Source organism: Mirounga leonina, unplaced genomic scaffold (genome assembly GCF_011800145.1).
Source record: "Mirounga leonina isolate KUSES-001 unplaced genomic scaffold, KU_Mleo_1.0 Mir_177, whole genome shotgun sequence".
Taxonomy (NCBI): Eukaryota; Metazoa; Chordata; class Mammalia; order Carnivora; family Phocidae; genus Mirounga; species Mirounga leonina.
This window is the reverse complement of record NW_023270459.1, coordinates 1,565,289-1,583,392: the sequence shown is the minus strand read 5'-3', so window position 1 is coordinate 1,583,392 and position 18,104 is coordinate 1,565,289. Positions and strand designations below refer to the sequence as shown.

The following is an 18,104-nucleotide window of genomic DNA, read 5'->3' as shown; positions in this document are numbered from 1 at the left end:
ACCCTCCCCAGTGTCTATCACCCAGTCACCCCATGCCCCTAGGATTTTTTTTAAATAATCTCTACACCCAACATGGGGTGCAACTCACCCCTGAGATCAAAAGTCACACGTTCTACCAATTGAGCCAGCTACAACCCAAAGAAAATTTAAGGATGTATATTTAGCATGATCAGTTGGTGTAAAAAAGATGGTTTATATATGGCCCTCTGTGCATAGAATACAGTACATACATAAGAGGATCTCTAGAAGGAGATTCAAAACTGCTGACAAGGGATGACAACTGGGTGTTGGGAGGCAAAATGAGAACATTTTCTTACTCCCACGATTGGCTTGAAAACAAATGCTAGAGGATTTGGAAGTTTATGGCTGCAAGGCAACTGTGGTTTCTCCCTTCCAGAGGTTGTTTGAAACTTACCCTGGCGAAGCAGTTTCTTCATTCCATAAATGCCATGTGACTTCGGATGTGAATAATCTGAGTTTAAAAACTTCACTGTAAATTCCCCAAGTGGTTTTTTCTTTTCTAAGATTTTAAGAAGTCTCTCACAACCCTGAGCTCAAGAGTTGCCCGCTCCACGGACTGAGCCAGCCAGGCATCCCAGTGAGTTCTCAGGTGCACATGCATGAACAAGGCACTGTAAACAGTCCTCACTGGTTCTCTGCAGACTGCCTCTCCCTTCCAGCATGAGTCAAGGTCCTTAAAGGAGGCACCTTCCACCTACAGCGCCCCCATTCCCCACCCCAACCATCTACCCAAAGTTCCCGTCTACCCACAATTAAGTATCACAGTGCAATTGTTATCTTTAAGTAGACTCCACACCCAGCGTAGAACCCAACCCTGGGCTTGAACTCACAACCCTGAGACCAAGGCCTGAGCTGAGATCTAGTGCCATTGATGCCTTAACCCCACGCCCCAAATTATCTTTTAACTCCACAATTCCACTGCTAGGAATTGACCTCCAGATCAGTATCAGGGAAGTTGGCTTGAGGCATTTGCATGCATAGCAGTACTGTTTACAGTATCAAGAAACTAGATTTTACCTTTAGGACCAGGGAAAGGATGACATATCCATGAAGATACTGTACAGGGGTAAAGATAAGCAGCTGTGTGCATGATAGGATATAGAACACTGTACGGCATAAAGCATTTTGTTAAAGGAACTTTATGGGGGTGCAGAAACACACCAAAAACTGTTAAAGGGACTGGGAAGCAGATCTTCACTTTTATCTGAGGTTTTATTTTCCAGCCTTATAAAAAAGCGAGTATTTACTTGGCAGGATGAAAGCTCATTTTTTTAATTCTTGAAGTTCTTAATCTTTTCAGCACCATTTACTTTTTAAGTGACTCTCCAACTAGATTCAGCTTGCTTGGGCAGGGCCCATGAAGAATGCCACGAGCCCTCCCAGATTTTCCTCAACAGACTCCGTAATTCCTAGCAGTGTCCCGGGCTGGGCCTGCATCTCCCGACGGCCTGAAGCTGTGTCCCAGCCTGCCTGCTCCTCGGCAGGAGACCAAGAGGGAGGTAAGCAGACACAACCTGGAATCCCAGTAAGCGCAATGCTTGTTTTCCAAACAATTTTATTGAAATGTGCCAAGAGTACACGGGTAGCACAAATGTAGGAACAGGAAAAAAAAAATCACATGTACAATAATTTTTTAAAAAGTGAAGGTTAATCTTGGGAGATATCAGGTCCCCCTCCCCTCCCCCTCCAGACTTCAGCGTTTCCGTTATGGTTAAGCCCACTAACCTAGCATTTAAAAAAAAGGAATACAGGAACTTTTGCAAAAGAAAAAAAAAAACAACCCAGAAACAAAACAAACAGCATAAAGGAAAGAGAAATGTTTTCCTGCTCAGATGGGACTCTTCCTGGGCACCTATTAGGAGGCGTGCTGAGCAGTGGAGAAACACAACTTCAGAGTGTAAGGGTATGGACCATCTGCAAAGGAGAACAAAGGGAGGTTTGGCTGGGCCCCCCCTCTCTGGAGGCACCAACCAACCACCCAGCCCCCGTCGTTTCTGCAGTTCGCCTCCGAGGATCTAACCGGTCACTGCCCAACGTGAGACTTACAAAAAAGCCCAATACTGAAGGCACTTCCCCTCCCCTGCCTTTGATTCCATGGGGAATCCCATCCCCAGCTCCTCAGCTGGCCCAGGGCCTAAGTGGGCAGGTGTTCCCCGCTGGCCAGATCAGCCCCTTTCCGGGGTACCATCTGAGCCAGGCTCTGACGCACAGAACGCCAGTCCCTCAAGCTGGCAGAGTGGCGGCAAGCAGCCAGGCTGGCCCTCCCTCCCATGGGGACCATCGGGCTAATCTCCTGGCGATCAGGTCCCACCTGCCTATGTCAGCACCAGTGAGGAGATCTCTGGGGCCCTATGTTGATGGCAAGGAAGGACGGCTCTGGCCTGAAGCCAGCCCACCGTTAGGCCACGAGGGGGACAACTACAGGACACACAGATACTCACTTGGGTTTTTCATCTGGTAATGATTCAGGAAGCCCAAAGTCTCCAGGGCATCGCTCTTGGATTCCCACTCCAGCAGCCCAGAGGAGCTGCGTTCACCTGATCAGAAGGCGAAGTCAGTTTTAGGATGAGCTGAGCAGGAAGCAGGGGGCCACCCACCTACAACCAAGGAATGGGGAAAGGCAGCGGGGGCAATTTACTCACTTTTGCCTGAGAATACTTTCACAGAAGATGGCCGTTTCACTCCCAGCTCGTCGCAGATCTGCAAGACACAGAAAAGATTCAGAGGCAGGAGTAACCACATGGCAGGATTCAAGCAGCCCAAGACAATAGTACTACATTTTCTGGAGTTTCTAAACTTCGATCACAGAACATACTCTAAGGTTCCCCCCCCGCCCATGACCCAAAAAAAGGTTCAGAAACACCACTCTATGTTTCTACTACCATTAACTACCACCATTATAGTAGAAACTGCTTTTTAAAATCCCCATCTGGGTGTAGTGGCGCTAAACAAATGTTTGCTGAACTGAAGAGCAACATCTCAGGCCCGAGCAAGGTCTCAAGTCCAACCCTGCCAGTCAGCCCTCCTCCCGCTCAGTGTCCCAGTTTCGTCTGACGAGGCTTGAACAGGAGCCTCCCTTCTGATGTTATCGAGACGTGGAAGGGCCTGACTCCGTCGATGCTCTGAGACTGGATTCTGATCACCTCTCTCACCCAGACACGGAGAAACCTTTTCCAGCAAACAGCAGCCATCCTAACTTTATCAGTAACACAAACGGTACAGCCACCTGCACTGCGGCCAGGGCTCTGGAACCATTCTCAGCCTATCCTGGTCCCTGCTGCATTCCCGGGGCCCAACCCAGGGCCTGGCAGAGCTGTGGCACAGTAGGTCCTCAAAAAGACTGAAATAAATGGCTCGTTCAGATGGCCGTGGTGAGGGACCCACTCCACAGCACCCACCTCGAAGAAGTTCTCCTCAGTCACCTCCAGAGGGGCATTGAAGAAGTGTAGCACGTTGCTAGGGTGCTGGATGCGGTTCTTGGCTGCCTGCTCTGGAGTAGAGAACCGATTGTTCCTGGATTCGCTGAAGTCTTTATAACTGCAGGACCCGTCTTCTAGCCCGTAGGACTGCCCGGGCATGATGGCCGGTTGCTTGGAGACACTGTACCAGGGGAGGGGAGCTCTTTGTCAGGCCAGAGCGCAAGCCCTCCATGGTGGCCCCGTTCCTGTCTGAAGGTGCTGGGTGCCTCAGGGGGCATCGCTCCACAGCTGAGGCGAGGCCAACTCACTTGTTCCCACTGCTTCAGTCAAACGCCGGGGAGCATTCCCGCCACACCCAACCCCTGCCCGAACAAGCACCCGGCCTCCCTGTGCTCCTCTGCGGGGCCCTTTCCGGAGCGGCCCCATCCCACTTGCTTCTTCCGGCGGCTCCTCTCCAACACCCGCAAGCCTGAGGAGACGGAGTACCTACCAGACATTCAGCTTCTGCCCGAACATGAAATTGTTGTTGAGGTGAGTAATGGCCCGGTCCACAGCATAGCCATCAGCCATCTCCACCATGGCGGCCCCCGGCTTGCTTTTCATGAATTTCACCTTGAGGAGAGCAGTTGTGATCAGTGCCACTGCCCGGCGGCCAGGGACGCTTCTCCCACCCCTTGAGTTAGTTAAAAGAAAGGAACTCCTGGCTCGAGAGCGAGGCTTCCACCCCCTCACTTGTGAATGAGGAATCAGGAGCACTGAACGGCACGTGTGGCCCACAGGAAGGGCTCAGCGTGCCGGGCAGGGTTTTTCTCACCTGGGGACACGACCCATGAGTGCATCGCTTAATGAAGCACAACAAAAACGGGGGAGGCGGCGCACAGTGAGAAAACAAGGCAGATCCTGCCACCGACATCTGTCTGGGAACACACAGACGCACACGGGCTACAGAGTGGGCATGACATGTAACACCACTGTGGGTGACAAGACTGGAAGCAGTGAACAACCCGTGACAAAAGGCGCTGAAGCCAAATCTCTAGCACGAGGTCCTGCTTCCACATAAAGGTCTGGGAACCTGGGCAAGTTATTCACCCACCCTGCCTTCACTGCCCCGACTTGTCTCATCAGGGATTCTATTAACAAGCAAGTTGCTACGCGTCCAGTCCTTTCCACAGCGCCTGATGCGCGGAGGGCAGGCTTAACCTGCACTATGGCTGCCACCACCGTGACTCCCGGGCTAAGCCAAGGGCTGTGAGCACACAGGCTCCCGGGGACTCCGCTGGTTCAAGAGCAACAAGCCACCCGTCGCACAGGCAAGGCAGGAAGGCCCAGGGTGGCCAGATCATCTTAAGTTTTCTGAAGAAAATCCTCACACGATGATCTTCGGCCACAATAGATTTGTTTTATAATCACGTTCGTCTGATGTTAAGTATTAGTACTTCCACGTGAAGAAGTCCTGGTTAACGGCCCCGATTAAGAAACAACAAAACACCCACGGTGAAGACCAAACAAAACGTCTGCAGCCGGGCGCCTGCTTCAGCGAGTCACCCTCTCGGAACCAGCCTGCTGCCAGCCAGGCTCCTTCCCCCACCGTGACGCGCGCGGCTCGGCCCGCTAGGTCTATAAAGGAAGCAACGGACCTAACAGAGGCTCACCTTCTCCACATTGCCATACAAGCAGAAGACATTGAAGACCCGATCACAGTTCATCTTAGATTGATCCAAGCCATAGACCATGAGCACAGGGCTGTCGGCGTGGGGGCCATACTCGGGTGGTGGGGGAGGGGGTGGGGGGTGCCCATACTGGGGGCCGTAGCGACTTGGGCCCCGACGGTGACCCCCCACTGGTGGGCCCATCCTTCTCCCTTCGTAGTGAGGTGGGGGGGGCCCGTAGCCCTCATCATGGTAATGGCTGTGGTACCCACCGTGGGGCCCTCCTGGGGGGTGGGAAGGAAAGAGAGGGAGGACGGGTGAGAATTTGCGCGGCGGGCGGCGGGCAGGGGCACATGAGCCACGGGAGTCCACGGAGGGGAACCCCCTGCCCTCACCATATTCTGCGGGGTGATCTCCCAGGAGAGGGGGCTGTCTCTGGCGTTTGTTAGGGTTGCTGCCAGGATCACCTGCGGACAGAAAAAACAGTCAGAGGCTCACCTGGAACAGAGGGGGTCACCCTCCTGACTAGAGGCTAATCTCAAAGACCTTCAGTTCCTGCGAGCCTGAGGCAAACCCTCCCTTGCTCACCGGAGCTGCTGGGGCCTCCTTCCTGTGGCCTGACTCAAGTGGCATGACCCTTCCTGTGGCATGAAGCCAAGCCTCAAGGCTGGAGCCCACTTCCCTTCCCCTGCCCATGCCAAGTGGCTGGTTTCCGTTCTCTGGGAAGGATGAGGCCAGCTTCTGGGCTCTCCCCTGCCCTGGCCCAAATGAGAAGCCGAGCTCTCAGGTCCTCTGGGGAACCTGCAGATGCTACGGAAGTTGTTACGTTATGGAGGACCAAGAACAGATTTCTAGAACTCCCAAATAAAGGAAGAGGAGTTAAGAGTGGGAAAACCACCAAGGGAAGGCAGGACAGAAGGAAGATAAAATCTGGCCCCCGGAGTTCCAAGGTTCTAGGAGCTCTAGGCCCCACTCTCTAGGCCCCTTCTTTCTCAACCCTGGTCCTCCTGGCCACCCCTCCACCCCCTCCCCCAAGTCACATCCAACCCGAGGAGAGGGACTGTGGGGAAGGACAAGCAGGGCAACATCAGAACCAGTTCAATTGAACAGTCATGTACAAGGCATTGACATTCTCAGACCCCGACAATGGCGCAGATCCACCCCAGACCCCAGCTGCAATGCACAGTCGCTACATGAATTTAGCGCTTGAGTGGCAGACACTGTGCGAAGCGCTTTACAGACATCACCGCTTCAGAAATTCCTCACAACAACCCTATGAGGTAGGTACTATTTTAGCCCCGTTTTACAGATAAGGAGCCTGAGCACTCAACTTTTAACTGAGCAGTTAAAAGACACTTTGGCCCAAGGTCACAAAGCAAAAGTTAGCCGCCGAGCCAGGATTTGAACCCAGGTCTGGCTGACTCCAAAACCCAGGGCTCGGGACCACTGCCCTTTCCTGCCACCCGGCCTGGGTTTTGTTTCCAACAATCAGTCATTACAAAGATGGAAAAGGGCTACTTACAGCAGAAGTACAGAGTACAATGTCCATTTGTCACAAAAAACAAATCTGTATTTTCTCTTACCATTGGACGCTTCAACAGTGAGTTAGCACAGTTCTGAAAGATGGCGTCCCATCAAACATACACTGCGACCCTGCATCACATGGTTTTACAGTCATAAATACAAGTTACGGTACACATCCGCTACAATTTTTTTTTTTTTTAAGAATTGTCTTAAAAGTCAATGTTTTTGATTAAATCAAAAATGGCTCACAGATGTTCTGTCCTCAGAAGATACCAGAAAAGTGGAAAATAAAGGTGTATGAAGTGGGTAGTGTCCCTCCGTGTTGTCAGCTCCCCACACTGTGTGCTGCAGTGCGGGGCTTCTGGCTGTGTAGCGCTCCATGTGCGTGTCTCCTGGGTATGGAGTGTGCCAGTGGCCCCACTACGCCCGCGCTTTTGGCCTTGGGAGCGCGCCCGCTGACCCACCAGCAGGTAACTGTGTACCTCTGAGCTGTTTGGCTGTCTGGTTTTAGGTCTGTTTTGGTTTGATTTTTTTTTGTTGTTGTGGTTTAAGTTTTTTTTTTTTGGTCTCTGATCTCCGGTTGGTGCAGATTATGTTGGCAGCCGATGACTGCGGAAAAAATAAAAATATCAAAACAGAAAACAAAAAAAAGGCCCTCCCCAAACCAAAGGACTTAAAAACAAAAAACAAAAAACAACCCATATGGCGAGGAATGGAGAGAGGATCCTATTGTCTTGGAGGCCCATGGAATCTACTTCGGTCTATGAAACGTTCTCCAAAAAGAGCGCCGCTGGCTGGCTGGGAGAGCTCTGTTCTCTGTGTTTCCTACTTCTGTGTACATTCTCGGGTTCGAGTTTGCTTGGATTTTGCCTTTTTTTTTTTAATGTTTAATAAAAAAGCAGTGTCTGCTGCCATGTTGCGTCTCTTTCTCTCTTTGTCTCTGTCTGCCTCTGTCTCTGTGCTTGTAGCTGTTCCTTGGAGCGCGGTGTGGTGTTCTTGATGTAGTGAGCTCAAGTCTGCGGCTGTTTCTGGGGACGTGGTGCAGGCTGCGTGTTCTGTCCTCTCCAGGAAGAGCTAGTGGTTTCTACCCTGTGTGTTGGTGAGCAATGTGCAGGGGCAGAGCCGCTGAAGTATGGTTCCCGAGGGGTGGCGAAGCACCGCCCTCACTCCAGGCCACCTCCTCAGCTCTCGTTTTTGCCCCCCAGTCTTGGGGCGGCCAGAGCTGAGAGGCATCAAAACCAATGCACAGCCAGCCCCTGCCACTAGCCCCTGCCGGTCTGCACATCTTCTATTTATGTTCCTTGGAGAAGAAATGGTTGGTTGCCATGTTTCTGTTAGCGGTCATGTAATGCCATTGCCCGCTCTGGTACATTCACTCGATCACCAATTTGCCTCTGACCTCTGGAGGGGCGGCCAGGCCCACAGCGCCCACCGTGAGGGTCCTGGGGAGAGTCTAGCCCACCCTGCCCACTGCTTCCCGGCTGCGAGGGCAAGCAAGACAGGCCCGCCTAGGAATGGGGGCCTTTGGCCTCCCAAGGCCCGTGAGAGGTCAGCAACCAGCCTCCTCCCTCAGCCCGTGGCCTAGTCCGACGTATCAGACCAAGACAGACAGAGATGGACGGTCTTGCTGAGGGGGTGCCGCTGCTTTTCCAAAGGCAATCCTCCTCCACCTCTCCCTCCTATCCAAGGCAAACCATTCTTGACAGAGTCTAGGAAGGGGGTTGTCCATTTGGGCCCCCTGCAGAGATGTTGAGTCCCCGCTACAAGGGAGGTGTGGCGTGTCCGCCCTGCTCCAATCCAGGGTGTCTCACCTCCACAAGTCAACTTGCTCAAAGGCTCTGCTCCAAGGGTCTGCGCGCCCTCGTTACCTCCCCAGTCTGCCCCCGCCCTTCCCCCAGCAGACCCTCTTGACAGTAACAAGCAAGAGAACCATTCCTGGCCCCAGTGAGAATGGAGAGTCAGTGACTCTAGGCAGGCTCCTAGAAGGGCAGCAGCAGAATCCTTCTGGGAGCCGCTACTGGTTTATAAGCCATCGCCACGCCCTGTGCTCAGCGAGGCCCTGCTCCCCAACTCTGTTCAAGCCTCTGCCCTCGCTCTATACCCTCAGCCACGTCAAAGGGCCCCCCCGGCAGCAGCTAGAACCTACAGAGGCCCTCTCATTCACCCTCTCCCACTGAAGCATCTTTTCCGAGAGCTGACCGCGCCCCCCAGGCCCTCCCATGTCCACAGGGAGCCCAATGGCATTACATAACCCTGAGCCCGGGTCAATGAAGTGCACTAGTCGAGTGAAGGCAAGGCGGGTGTGTTTAGAACAAAGTTGCCATCAGGATTACCTTGTCCACTGAGATTGGGGTTTGTGTAGTCCCAAGTATCCTGATCATTCTTGAACACATTCAAGCGTGTGGGCTGCAGGGACAAGATAAAGCTTGAAATTAGCCAGGCCCCAGCTCCCCTGGAAGCTGACAAAGGGTAGTCATTTCCTAGACCTACCTTCGCGTATTCAATCTTCAGAGTGCAACAGCCTGAGTAAATGTCAGCCCCATTGAGCGAGGCCTTGGCCCGCTGGGCACTCTGCACAGAATCAAATGTGGGTAAAGTTAAGGAAAGCCCCCAGACAGGTGCTCTTTGGAAAAGGCTTCAAGCGGTCCCAGAAAGGGAGGAGGATGAAGAAGCACCCAAAGACCATACTGCATGTGAGCTCTGGGGTTAGTTCACTGGCCAGTCACTAGCCGCTCACACGGAGAGGGGCTGGAATGCTGCCCTGGGTGGGCAGTCACTGTCCAGTTCCTCTGTCATCTGCACTCCCAACCCCACCAGCCCAGAGGTGGAAGCAACTCCCTCTGCCACCACCCCAGGCCAAGCCACTTTCCCTTTGCCCAAACTTCTCCCTCTCGTGCCTTGTGCTTTGACTAAGCCTGGACAATCTCTGAAACATCAACCAGATGACATTCTTGCCTGGAACTCCGTCAGTGGCTTCCCACCGCACCCTGACCATGCTTCACAGCACTGCCTGAGAAGCCCTGCTCACTGCTTCCAACGCCCACAGGGAACCTTCTGTCCTTCATCAGCCATCAGGCCGTTTGCCATCTCCAACACTAAGGACCTGAGGACCTTTACAGAGACCGTTCTTCCGCCCTGAATACCAGCTCCTATCTCCTCACGGCAACAGAGTATCACCCCGCCGTATCTGCCAGTCGCTCCTCCCCTCCACGGCACTTTAGACTCTGACCTTTCACGACATGCCTTACTGTTCCTTAACGATCCCTCCCATCAGACGAGGGGGCCCTAGGAAGGGATCTGGCACCTGGCAGCCATTAGGGCTCTGTGCTGGTTGAACGGATGGGGCCCTGCCGAGCCTCGTGAGAGCCCTCACCTCAAAGAACACCCCTTTCCCAACAAAGGATATTCCACCATGGCCTGGACTCCATTCTTCCGGAAAATAACAATTCTCTGGACAGGACCACAAGGGTTGCAGATAGTGTAAAGAACATCCTATAAAAAGCACACAGGCAAGATGAAAGGGCACTGGCAGGTCACTGTGGTTCAGGGGAGAGGATGGGAGGGAGAGCGAGCTCACAAAACCATCTAAAAGAAGGCTTGTTGGCACGCACCGTGGTAATGGAATAAATCGGGTTCAGGATGGTAAAGAGAAGCACACTGTTGACGCTCCGGGAGTCATCCGAGTCCCCGGGGCGGGAGATCTTCTGGCTGGTAGAGTAATTGACAAAAGCTGGGTGGCCAGCAATGTAGATTTGGTTGTCGGCTGCGTAGTTCACAGCGTTGCAAGCCCCCAACACGTCTTCAAACTCCACCAACGCTTGTCTCTTTTTAGGCATTACTACCACATAGCTGGCAGAGAAAACACACGTTTCAGTCCTCTCGGGGGAACACAGACAAGAGGATGACATTCAACTTTCCCTGAATGGACTCATCTCTCTGGACTCCTCTGTACCTCCACCATGGTTTCCTGACCTGAAGACCCTCACCCTAAGTGGCACAATAGGCAAAAGAGATGTAGCTGTGGCATCACTTCCTCTGGGAAGCCTTCCTTCCTGAGTCCTCCTCCCCTGAGTCAGATGCCTCCCGCAGGCTCCTGGGCTTTCCTATCACAGTACTGATCACTCTGGGTGGGCAGCGATCTGGGAGGAGCCCGAAAACTTCATTTGCTACTCTATTCCCAGTACCTAACATAAGCGAGAGAATGCAGATTAGAAGCTAGAGGCAGGGAGAAGAAAAAAAAAAAAAGACATGAAACTTGCTATAACCTGACCAAAGTATAAGGGCCAAACATAAGAGTGGAGGAGTCCCAGGACCTAGCCAAGGGACCCTGGGCCAAACTGGCCATGTCACTTCCAACAGAAACTAAGGACGCACAGTACACCAAGGAGTTGAATTCTATGTCCAACCCGGGGCCTCTGACTGGAGTACCTGATGGGTCCAAATTCCTGCAAGGCCTCTACAAGGTCAGCTTCCACCACGCCGTCAATCAGGCCCCTGATGTGGACAACTGGGGAGGCAGGGGTTTTGTGTGGGTCATCGTAGTTCTCCTGAGAAAAGAAACAAGAACGTAACTTCATTTCCTGCTGTACAAGATGGTAGCCCACTGCCCTCTGTGCTTTTGAGGACCCAATCAGATAAGACACTTAAGTGTCACACAGAGCAGACAACAAGGGATGGCAATACAAACCAATGACCCCAAAAAGATTTTGGCCCAGCAGTGCTCAGGCCCTGAGTGGGTGGCCACTTGCCTATACCTCTTGCTGTAGCTTCTGAGGAAGGCAGAATGGGAAACAAGGCATGCCCCATACCTTATACTCCTCCTAGAATTTTTCTCTTCCCACTGGTCAAGGAAATGGGAGCAAAGATTGGGATGGAAAGGGGACAGCACTGGCAGGAAGGGCTCAAACAGCTTTTTGCTGCAGTCTGAATCACACCATTCTCTTGGAACGTTTCTTTGCCCTTTCCCTTGTGCAACAAGCCCAGCCAAGCATTGCTGTTCCCACCACTCACCCCCAGGATCAATCATGGTAAAACAGCCCATGCCCCAAAAGCTGTGAAAGCCACTTCTAGTCTTTATAACCACCCACAAAAATCTGTGGTAGAAAATACTGCCTAGGCTCGACTATGGAAAATCAAGATGAGAAAGGTCCTTCAGAAAAAAAAGAAACTCCAACCCACATCACTAAAAACCAAGACGGTTCCCTCCCAAGAAGTATCTTTCCACCCACACAGAGAGAAGCCTCTGAATCAGGAGGAAAGTAACTTTCTCCATGTCTCCTGGGCTCTGGGCCCAACCTCCTGTTTGAGAGCCACCAAGCAGAAGCCCATGGAACGGGGCAGAAGTGGATTCTATTTCAGGAACGAACCACACAAACCACAGGAGGCACACCCGCCTGCTGGTTACCAGCTCAGCGGTTTGGAGTTCCATAGCCCATAAATTCTAATCCCGCCCCTCCCCCCCCACTAGCTATATGATCTACACAAATTTACCTCAGCTCTACCAGTCCCGAATTGTAATACCATCCTGTACCTCATACAAAACTGGTGGAAGATTTAGTTCAAGCAGTTTTAAAATGTGCGCAACAAGTCCTGCCACAATTTAAACCACTAGAAATCATAGCTAGAAATCACCACCAAACCCTGGAAAATCCTGCAAATGGCTGAACGGGAGAGGACTTCAGGAACTTGCAGGGAGGAGGGAACAGGCTCCAAGCCAGGAGGAACAAACGGTGGTCCTTTCCGACAAGGAGACCAAAGACGTCGAATCCCTTCCAAAAGGCCCACCCTCAGGAACATTTTTGTTCACCAAACCAACTGCACCCAGTTAGCCCCAGGAAATTTTAAGAAAACTTGTGATGGTTCCAAAATTTAGTTCAATTCCCAAACGGCATAAAAGACCTTCACAAGCCCCTTTCTTCCGGTTTTCAAAGCCCACAAAAATGGGGATATATTCTGTTCTGGGGGACTATCCTCAAATTAGATTCAATTCTGTGTCGACACAAACCATGACATTATAAAGATTAAACAGCGATCGGCCAGAATTCCCCACTCAGGCGCGGAAAAGGCCACCGCCCACCCGTTCCCGCTCACGCGGTGCTCCCCCCCCCCCCGCCGCCCACGAGGCCCAAGCAGAAGTGCGCTTGCGCGTGAGGGCAGTGAATTAAACGATAAAGGAAAAAAAACGGCCCGGCCCCCCACACTCAAGCCCGCGGCGCCTGCGCACTGCGCCACCCGCAGCGCGAGCTCCTTCCTCCGCCTCCCACACCCCCCCCACCGCTGAATAGCGCGCACGCGCAACCTCCTGTCCTCGCGCAAACCCCGCCGTTTGCCCAACGCCTGCCCCTCCCCCACCCCGTCACGGCGTGAGGGCCTGGGCGCGTGCGCAGAGGCGCCCCCCTCAAATGAATACCCTCAAGGTGGAAATTTTTCCGTCCCTTCCCGGCCGTCTCCGGCACCTAGGGCCCTGGCCTCACCCCGCCGCCGCCACCCGCCGCCCCGGCTCCTCCACCGCCGCCGCCGCCGCCTCCGTGCTGGTCGCCAGCGTTGTCCGTCTTGAGCCGCTTAGGGGCTCGGCCGCCCTCACTGCCGCCGCCGTAGTAGCGGCCACCGCCGCCTCCGCCGCCCGCCGCCGCCATCTTCACCATCGCTCCCGACCGCCTCCGCTGCTCGTCCGGCTGCTGCCTCTGCTCCAGCCGCCGACGCCGCTTCTCCGCCCGGGGCAGCAGCCTCCGCGACATGGCGGCGCAGAACCCGCCTCCCCCCGCCTCTCATTGGGGGAGGGACACGCCCGTCACTCGCCGCCCCCACCCGATAGGGGGAGCCACTGGTCCCGCCAAGGGGGGAGGGGAAGCCTCCGCCTGCCCTGCGCGCCTATTGGGTACAGCCCACGCCGTTCTTCAGACGGGCCCGCCCTCATTTGTCTGGGACACTCCTTATAGGCGAGCGCTTTCTGCCAGTCATCTGGCTGACCCCGCCGCCTTAAAATAAACTCCAATTTGATAGGTCGGATTTCTGGCCCTGCCTGGCCTTCCTTGGAGCGTCTGATAGGAACGAGGCTCCCCACTCGCCCGAAAAGCCCCGCCTTCTTCCCACTTTCATTGGCTTCCTCACTAATCCATCAAACCGAAAATTCTTAGTGCTCCAGTCAAAACGACTACCTTCCCGCGCCACTCCGCAAGGAGGAAAGGAAACCCCTCCCTTTTGCCTCTCTCCAGTGGTTACTGCAGATGCCCATCTTCTACGTCTCTACCCGATTAGTCAATGAAGAGTGGAAAGGGTCGTAGGACCACCGGTGGTCTTTGATTGGGTGAAAAAGGAAAGCCCGCCCCAAGCCGGCAGGCGCTCTTTGGCGCAGTCTAGGAAAGGATCGGAGGCGAGAGCGCAGGCGCGAATAGGCTTTCGGGCGTCTCTGGAGGCGGGGCAACCCTCTAAACCGGCGAAGGCCTGGCGTACCCCCAGTATTTATTGACGTGCTGTGTAGCGCCCGAGGGCTAGACCGAGACGGAGAGGCAGCTGCTAGTGCGGCTCTGTCCCTATTCCTCTCCACCTCGAGCCCCCACAACGCCGGAGGAATTTTAATAACCCAAACTTAACCCTTTCGGTAGAAAACCATTTGCCGCTGCCGACGGTCTTCGGACCCTGTCAAGTTCGCGGGCGTCCTTTCACCGCTCCGCCCCACCTCTAAATTCAGCCATAAGAGCGTCTTTCAGTTTGCACAAAGGGAAGGACCTCTCACGCACTTTTCGATCTTTGCCCGTGCAGGCCCTTCCATCTAGAACCTTTGTCCGCCACCCCTCCTACCGGGGGAATCACTCCTCTTGTCCGTGCAGCAGTCTCCACTCTGAAAAGCGTTCCTTGTCCCAACCAGGCCCGACCCCGAGTCTGCTCTATGGTAACCCCTGACCACGCAGGCCCGTGGTTTTCACGCGACAGCCCTGACCTCTGCGGCTCGTCACGGTCTGGTGACTGTCCCTTTTCCAGCGGGGAAGTCCTGTGTGGGTAAGGGAGCGGGGATCCCTGCCTAAGCCTTAGGCTGGCTCCCCTACCAGGCACCAGGTACAGAACCCGGCACAGCGCTCGCGCTCTGCAAAGGGGAGTCCTGGTGTTCTAAGTGTCCGGCGGGCCTGCCTGCCTTGGGGACCGGTCCAACGACGCCCAATAGCCGGAACCTAGGGGCGGGGCCGCGAGCTGAGCCAGGATCCCGCGTTATGGGGCTGCTTCTTGGGGGTGGGAGGGGAGACACTGCGCTTAGAGAGGACTGAGTCGTGAGAAATAGGGGCGACTCCCCCAAAGATGCTTCGGAATCTTCCCAACGGCGAAAGGGGGCTCCCGAACTAGGAGCCCTCGTGGAAACTAAGTTTGAAATGGGGGCCAGGGGCGCGAAGAGCGTGAGACAGGATTGGTGGGTTCGCAGACTTGGGGAGATAAAGTTGAGAGCGGGCTGACGGAGATCTAAATCAGTTCCCGGTCACACTGGGAAGATCCGAAAAGGCAGGCGGAACATAGGTGGGGGGGCGGCGCAGCGCCTTCAACACGTGATCGGTGCGCCGAGGGGCGGGGCGGGCCCCGCTGAAGGGCGGGGTCGCGAGGTCCCGACGTCAGAGGAATGCGGTGGGGGGAGGGGGGAGGGGGGAGAGGGGCCCCTCCCCTCCCCGCCCCCGCGCCCGGCCCGTACGCCCCTCGCGCCGACGCGCGCTGCCGGGACGCGGCGGAACGGTCCTCGGCGTGGCGCGTCCCGGGTCGCTCGCCCTCCGGCTCGCACCCACGGTGGGCGCCCGGGCCGTCGCGTTATCTGCACCGTCGCGCTCCCGGCCTCCGCCCCTCCCCCACCCCTCGCGCTCGGGCGGCGGGCGGCGCCTCCCACCCACCCCCCGCACCCCTCCCCGACCCCTCGCCCCCAGCCCCTACCAGCTCGGCGGCGAGCCTGGCCGGCCGTCCGGGATCGAAAAGAGAGCAGACACTGGGAAGTTTTGGGGGAGGGAGGGGCGGGCCTTAAAGGGACCACGACCTCTTTTCAGCCTGGAAAAAAACTAGGGGGTGGAGTGGGGGGAGAGATCGAGAGTGGCTCCGCACTTGAATGGAGGAAACAACGCCAGAAAGGAATGGAAAGACTGATGCACGGTGGCGTTAGGGCTCCGCGTCCCTTTTCCCCAAACACGCCAACCTCTCATTCCACCCACCCCCCTCCCCCTTCCTTCTCGGAAAGTCACGCAGTTGTTTGGCAGTCACGCCTCGTTCCTCCTGGTCAGCCAAGTGTTGTGTTAGTTGAGGTTAATGTTGGGGCGCACATTGTACAGATGGGAAGATGGGCTCAGAGGACACAAGGGGCTAATCCAGGATCCCCCAGCTTGTAAGTGGCCATAGCGGGATTTGTCTGCCGCCGGCGACGTGTAAGCACCGCCCTGCAGTACCTGTTGTGGTTATGGGGGCTGCAGTATGCCGTGCTGGTTAAGGGCCCACCGGCTCTGGGGCCAGACTGCTGAGTTCAAGTAGGGACCCTGCACTTACTAGCTCTGTGGCCTTGGAAAGTGAGTTAGCCTTTTGGGGCCTCTTTTTTTAATCATCCAACGGGGGAATGGTAATAGCACCTGCCTTCTAGGGTGGTCTTGAGAGATGCTGAGAATGTCTGGAAGCAGAGGGGACATCAGGCCTACCCCCATTTCGCAGATAAGGTAAAATTGAGGCCCAGAGAAGGGAAAACCCAGTTGAAATACACCACAAGAAGACCTAGTCGCTACCCTCCTTACAAGACATAATCTGACCCTTGTAGGCACCTCCATGCCTACCCCTTTCCCACCTGTTTTTGACATGGCACAATGACTTCCTTTCATCAAATGCCCAGAGCCCATTCCTGACTTTGCACTGGCTCCCTCCACCCCCCCCACCCCCCCCCCACCCCCCGCCTAGAATATTCTCCCAGATCTTTTTGCTCCTCATCAGCTGGGCCATGACTCAGATGTCACTTCCTGACCATCCAAGCCTAGTTACCCCCACGCACTGTTATAATCATGGCTCCCCATTTGTCTCCCTCTTTGCTCTTTCCTCATTTGTCTCCCTCTTTGCTCTTACTGCCATGTGAAAACACCTGGTTATTTAATTTCTGTCTCTTGGCTAGAATCCGGGCTCTTTGGGGGCTGGAAGTAGGTATGTTTTTATCACTTTAAGCATCTACCCTAGGGCCATTCATTGAGCCAACACTAGTGGGGGCACCTGGGATAAAATGGTGAACAAGATATTGAAAATTTCTAGTGAAATACTTATATTCTGGTGAAATACTTAAGTAAAACATATGGTATCAGGTGGTGAGAACTGCTATTCAGAGATTAAAACAGGGGCGCCTGGGTGGCTTGGTCAGTTAAGTGTCTGCCTTCCTCTCAGGTCATGGTCCCAGAATCCTGGGATGGAGCCCTGAGCCCCAAGTCTGGCTCCCTGCTCAGCAGGGAGTCTGCTTCTTCTCTCTCCACCCCCTTGTGCCTGCTCACGCTCGCGCTCTCTCTCTAATAAACAAAATTGTTAAAAACAAAAACAGAAGGAAGATGAGGAATGTATGAGGGCAGTTTGCTTGAGAAGAGGGTATTCAGAGGAAGCCTCACTGAGAAGGTGTCATTCTTGCAAAGATCTGAAGGAGGGGAGAGAGGAAGTCATGTGGATACCGAAGGACAACCATTCCAAGCAGAGGGAACAGCCAATGCAAAGGCCTTGAGGTGAAAATGTGCCTGGTGTGTTCCAGGAACCGGCTTTGTGGCTGGAGTAGAATGAGGGGGGTGGTAAATGGTAAGTGATGCTGTCAGAGATGGGAAAAGGCGCAGTCCAGTCCAAGAGGGGACGGAGGGGCCTCCAGGGTTGGGGGAGGACTTTGACTTTTCCTCTGAGGTGGAGCCCCTGGAGGCTTCCCTGATCTGGCTCAGGTATTCACAGGAGCCCTGTGGCTGCATGGTGTGGGTGTGGGAAATAGACTGTGGGAGGCGGGGCGGGAGCCAGGAAGACAGTGAGGAGGCTGATTGAGGGGAACAGTCTGGAGAAGAAGTGGGTCGGATCAGAGCGGAGGCCATGGAGGGGTTGAAGAGGGCGAGTTGTGGATCTGTTTTGGGTGAAAGTAGAGCCCAACAAAAACAGACATATAGACCAATGGAACAGAATAGAGAACCCAGATAGGGACCCTCAACTCTATGGTCAAATAATCTTTGACAAAGCAGGAAAAAACATGCAATGGAAAAAAGACAGTCTCTTCAATAAATGGTGCTGGGAAAATTGGACAGCCACATGCAGAAGAATGAAACTCAACCATTCTCTAACACCATTCACAAAGATAAACTCAAAATGGATGAAAGACCTCAATGTGAGACAGGAATCCATCAAAATCCTAGAGGAGAACATAGGCAGTAACTCTTTGACATCGCCCACAGCAACTTCTTTCAAGATACATCTCCAAAAGCTAGTGAAACAAAAGCAAAAATGAACTTTTGGGACTTCATCAAGATAAAAAGCTTCT

The 18,104-nt window shown here is 54.2% G+C and overlaps 1 protein-coding gene across 4 annotated transcripts; it reads right to left on the bottom strand.

Annotated features, from left to right (window-relative positions):
- Positions 1-1,558: 1,558 nt before the first annotated feature.
- On the bottom strand, positions 1,559-15,586 carry HNRNPL (heterogeneous nuclear ribonucleoprotein L). 4 transcript variants are annotated; one of them, XM_035023429.1, is made up of 13 exons: positions 15,521-15,586; positions 11,042-11,160; positions 10,225-10,462; positions 10,020-10,105; positions 9,104-9,200; positions 8,947-9,019; positions 5,485-5,556; positions 5,093-5,373; positions 3,931-4,052; positions 3,420-3,621; positions 2,664-2,721; positions 2,463-2,558; positions 1,710-1,935 (listed from the first exon to the last, which is right to left on the bottom strand). In XM_035023429.1, exons 3-13 carry the CDS (start codon positions 10,447-10,449, stop codon positions 1,877-1,879), a joined length of 1,371 nt encoding a protein of 456 aa, XP_034879320.1. In that variant the 5' UTR covers positions 10,450-10,462; positions 11,042-11,160; positions 15,521-15,586; the 3' UTR covers positions 1,710-1,876. The 4 variants fall into 4 exon arrangements, with proteins under 4 accessions (XP_034879317.1, XP_034879320.1, XP_034879319.1 ...); XM_035023428.1 differs by lacking the exon at positions 15,521-15,586 and adding an exon at positions 13,255-13,365; XM_035023427.1 differs by lacking the exon at positions 15,521-15,586 and adding an exon at positions 13,087-13,350.
- Positions 15,587-18,104: the final 2,518 nt, after the last annotated feature.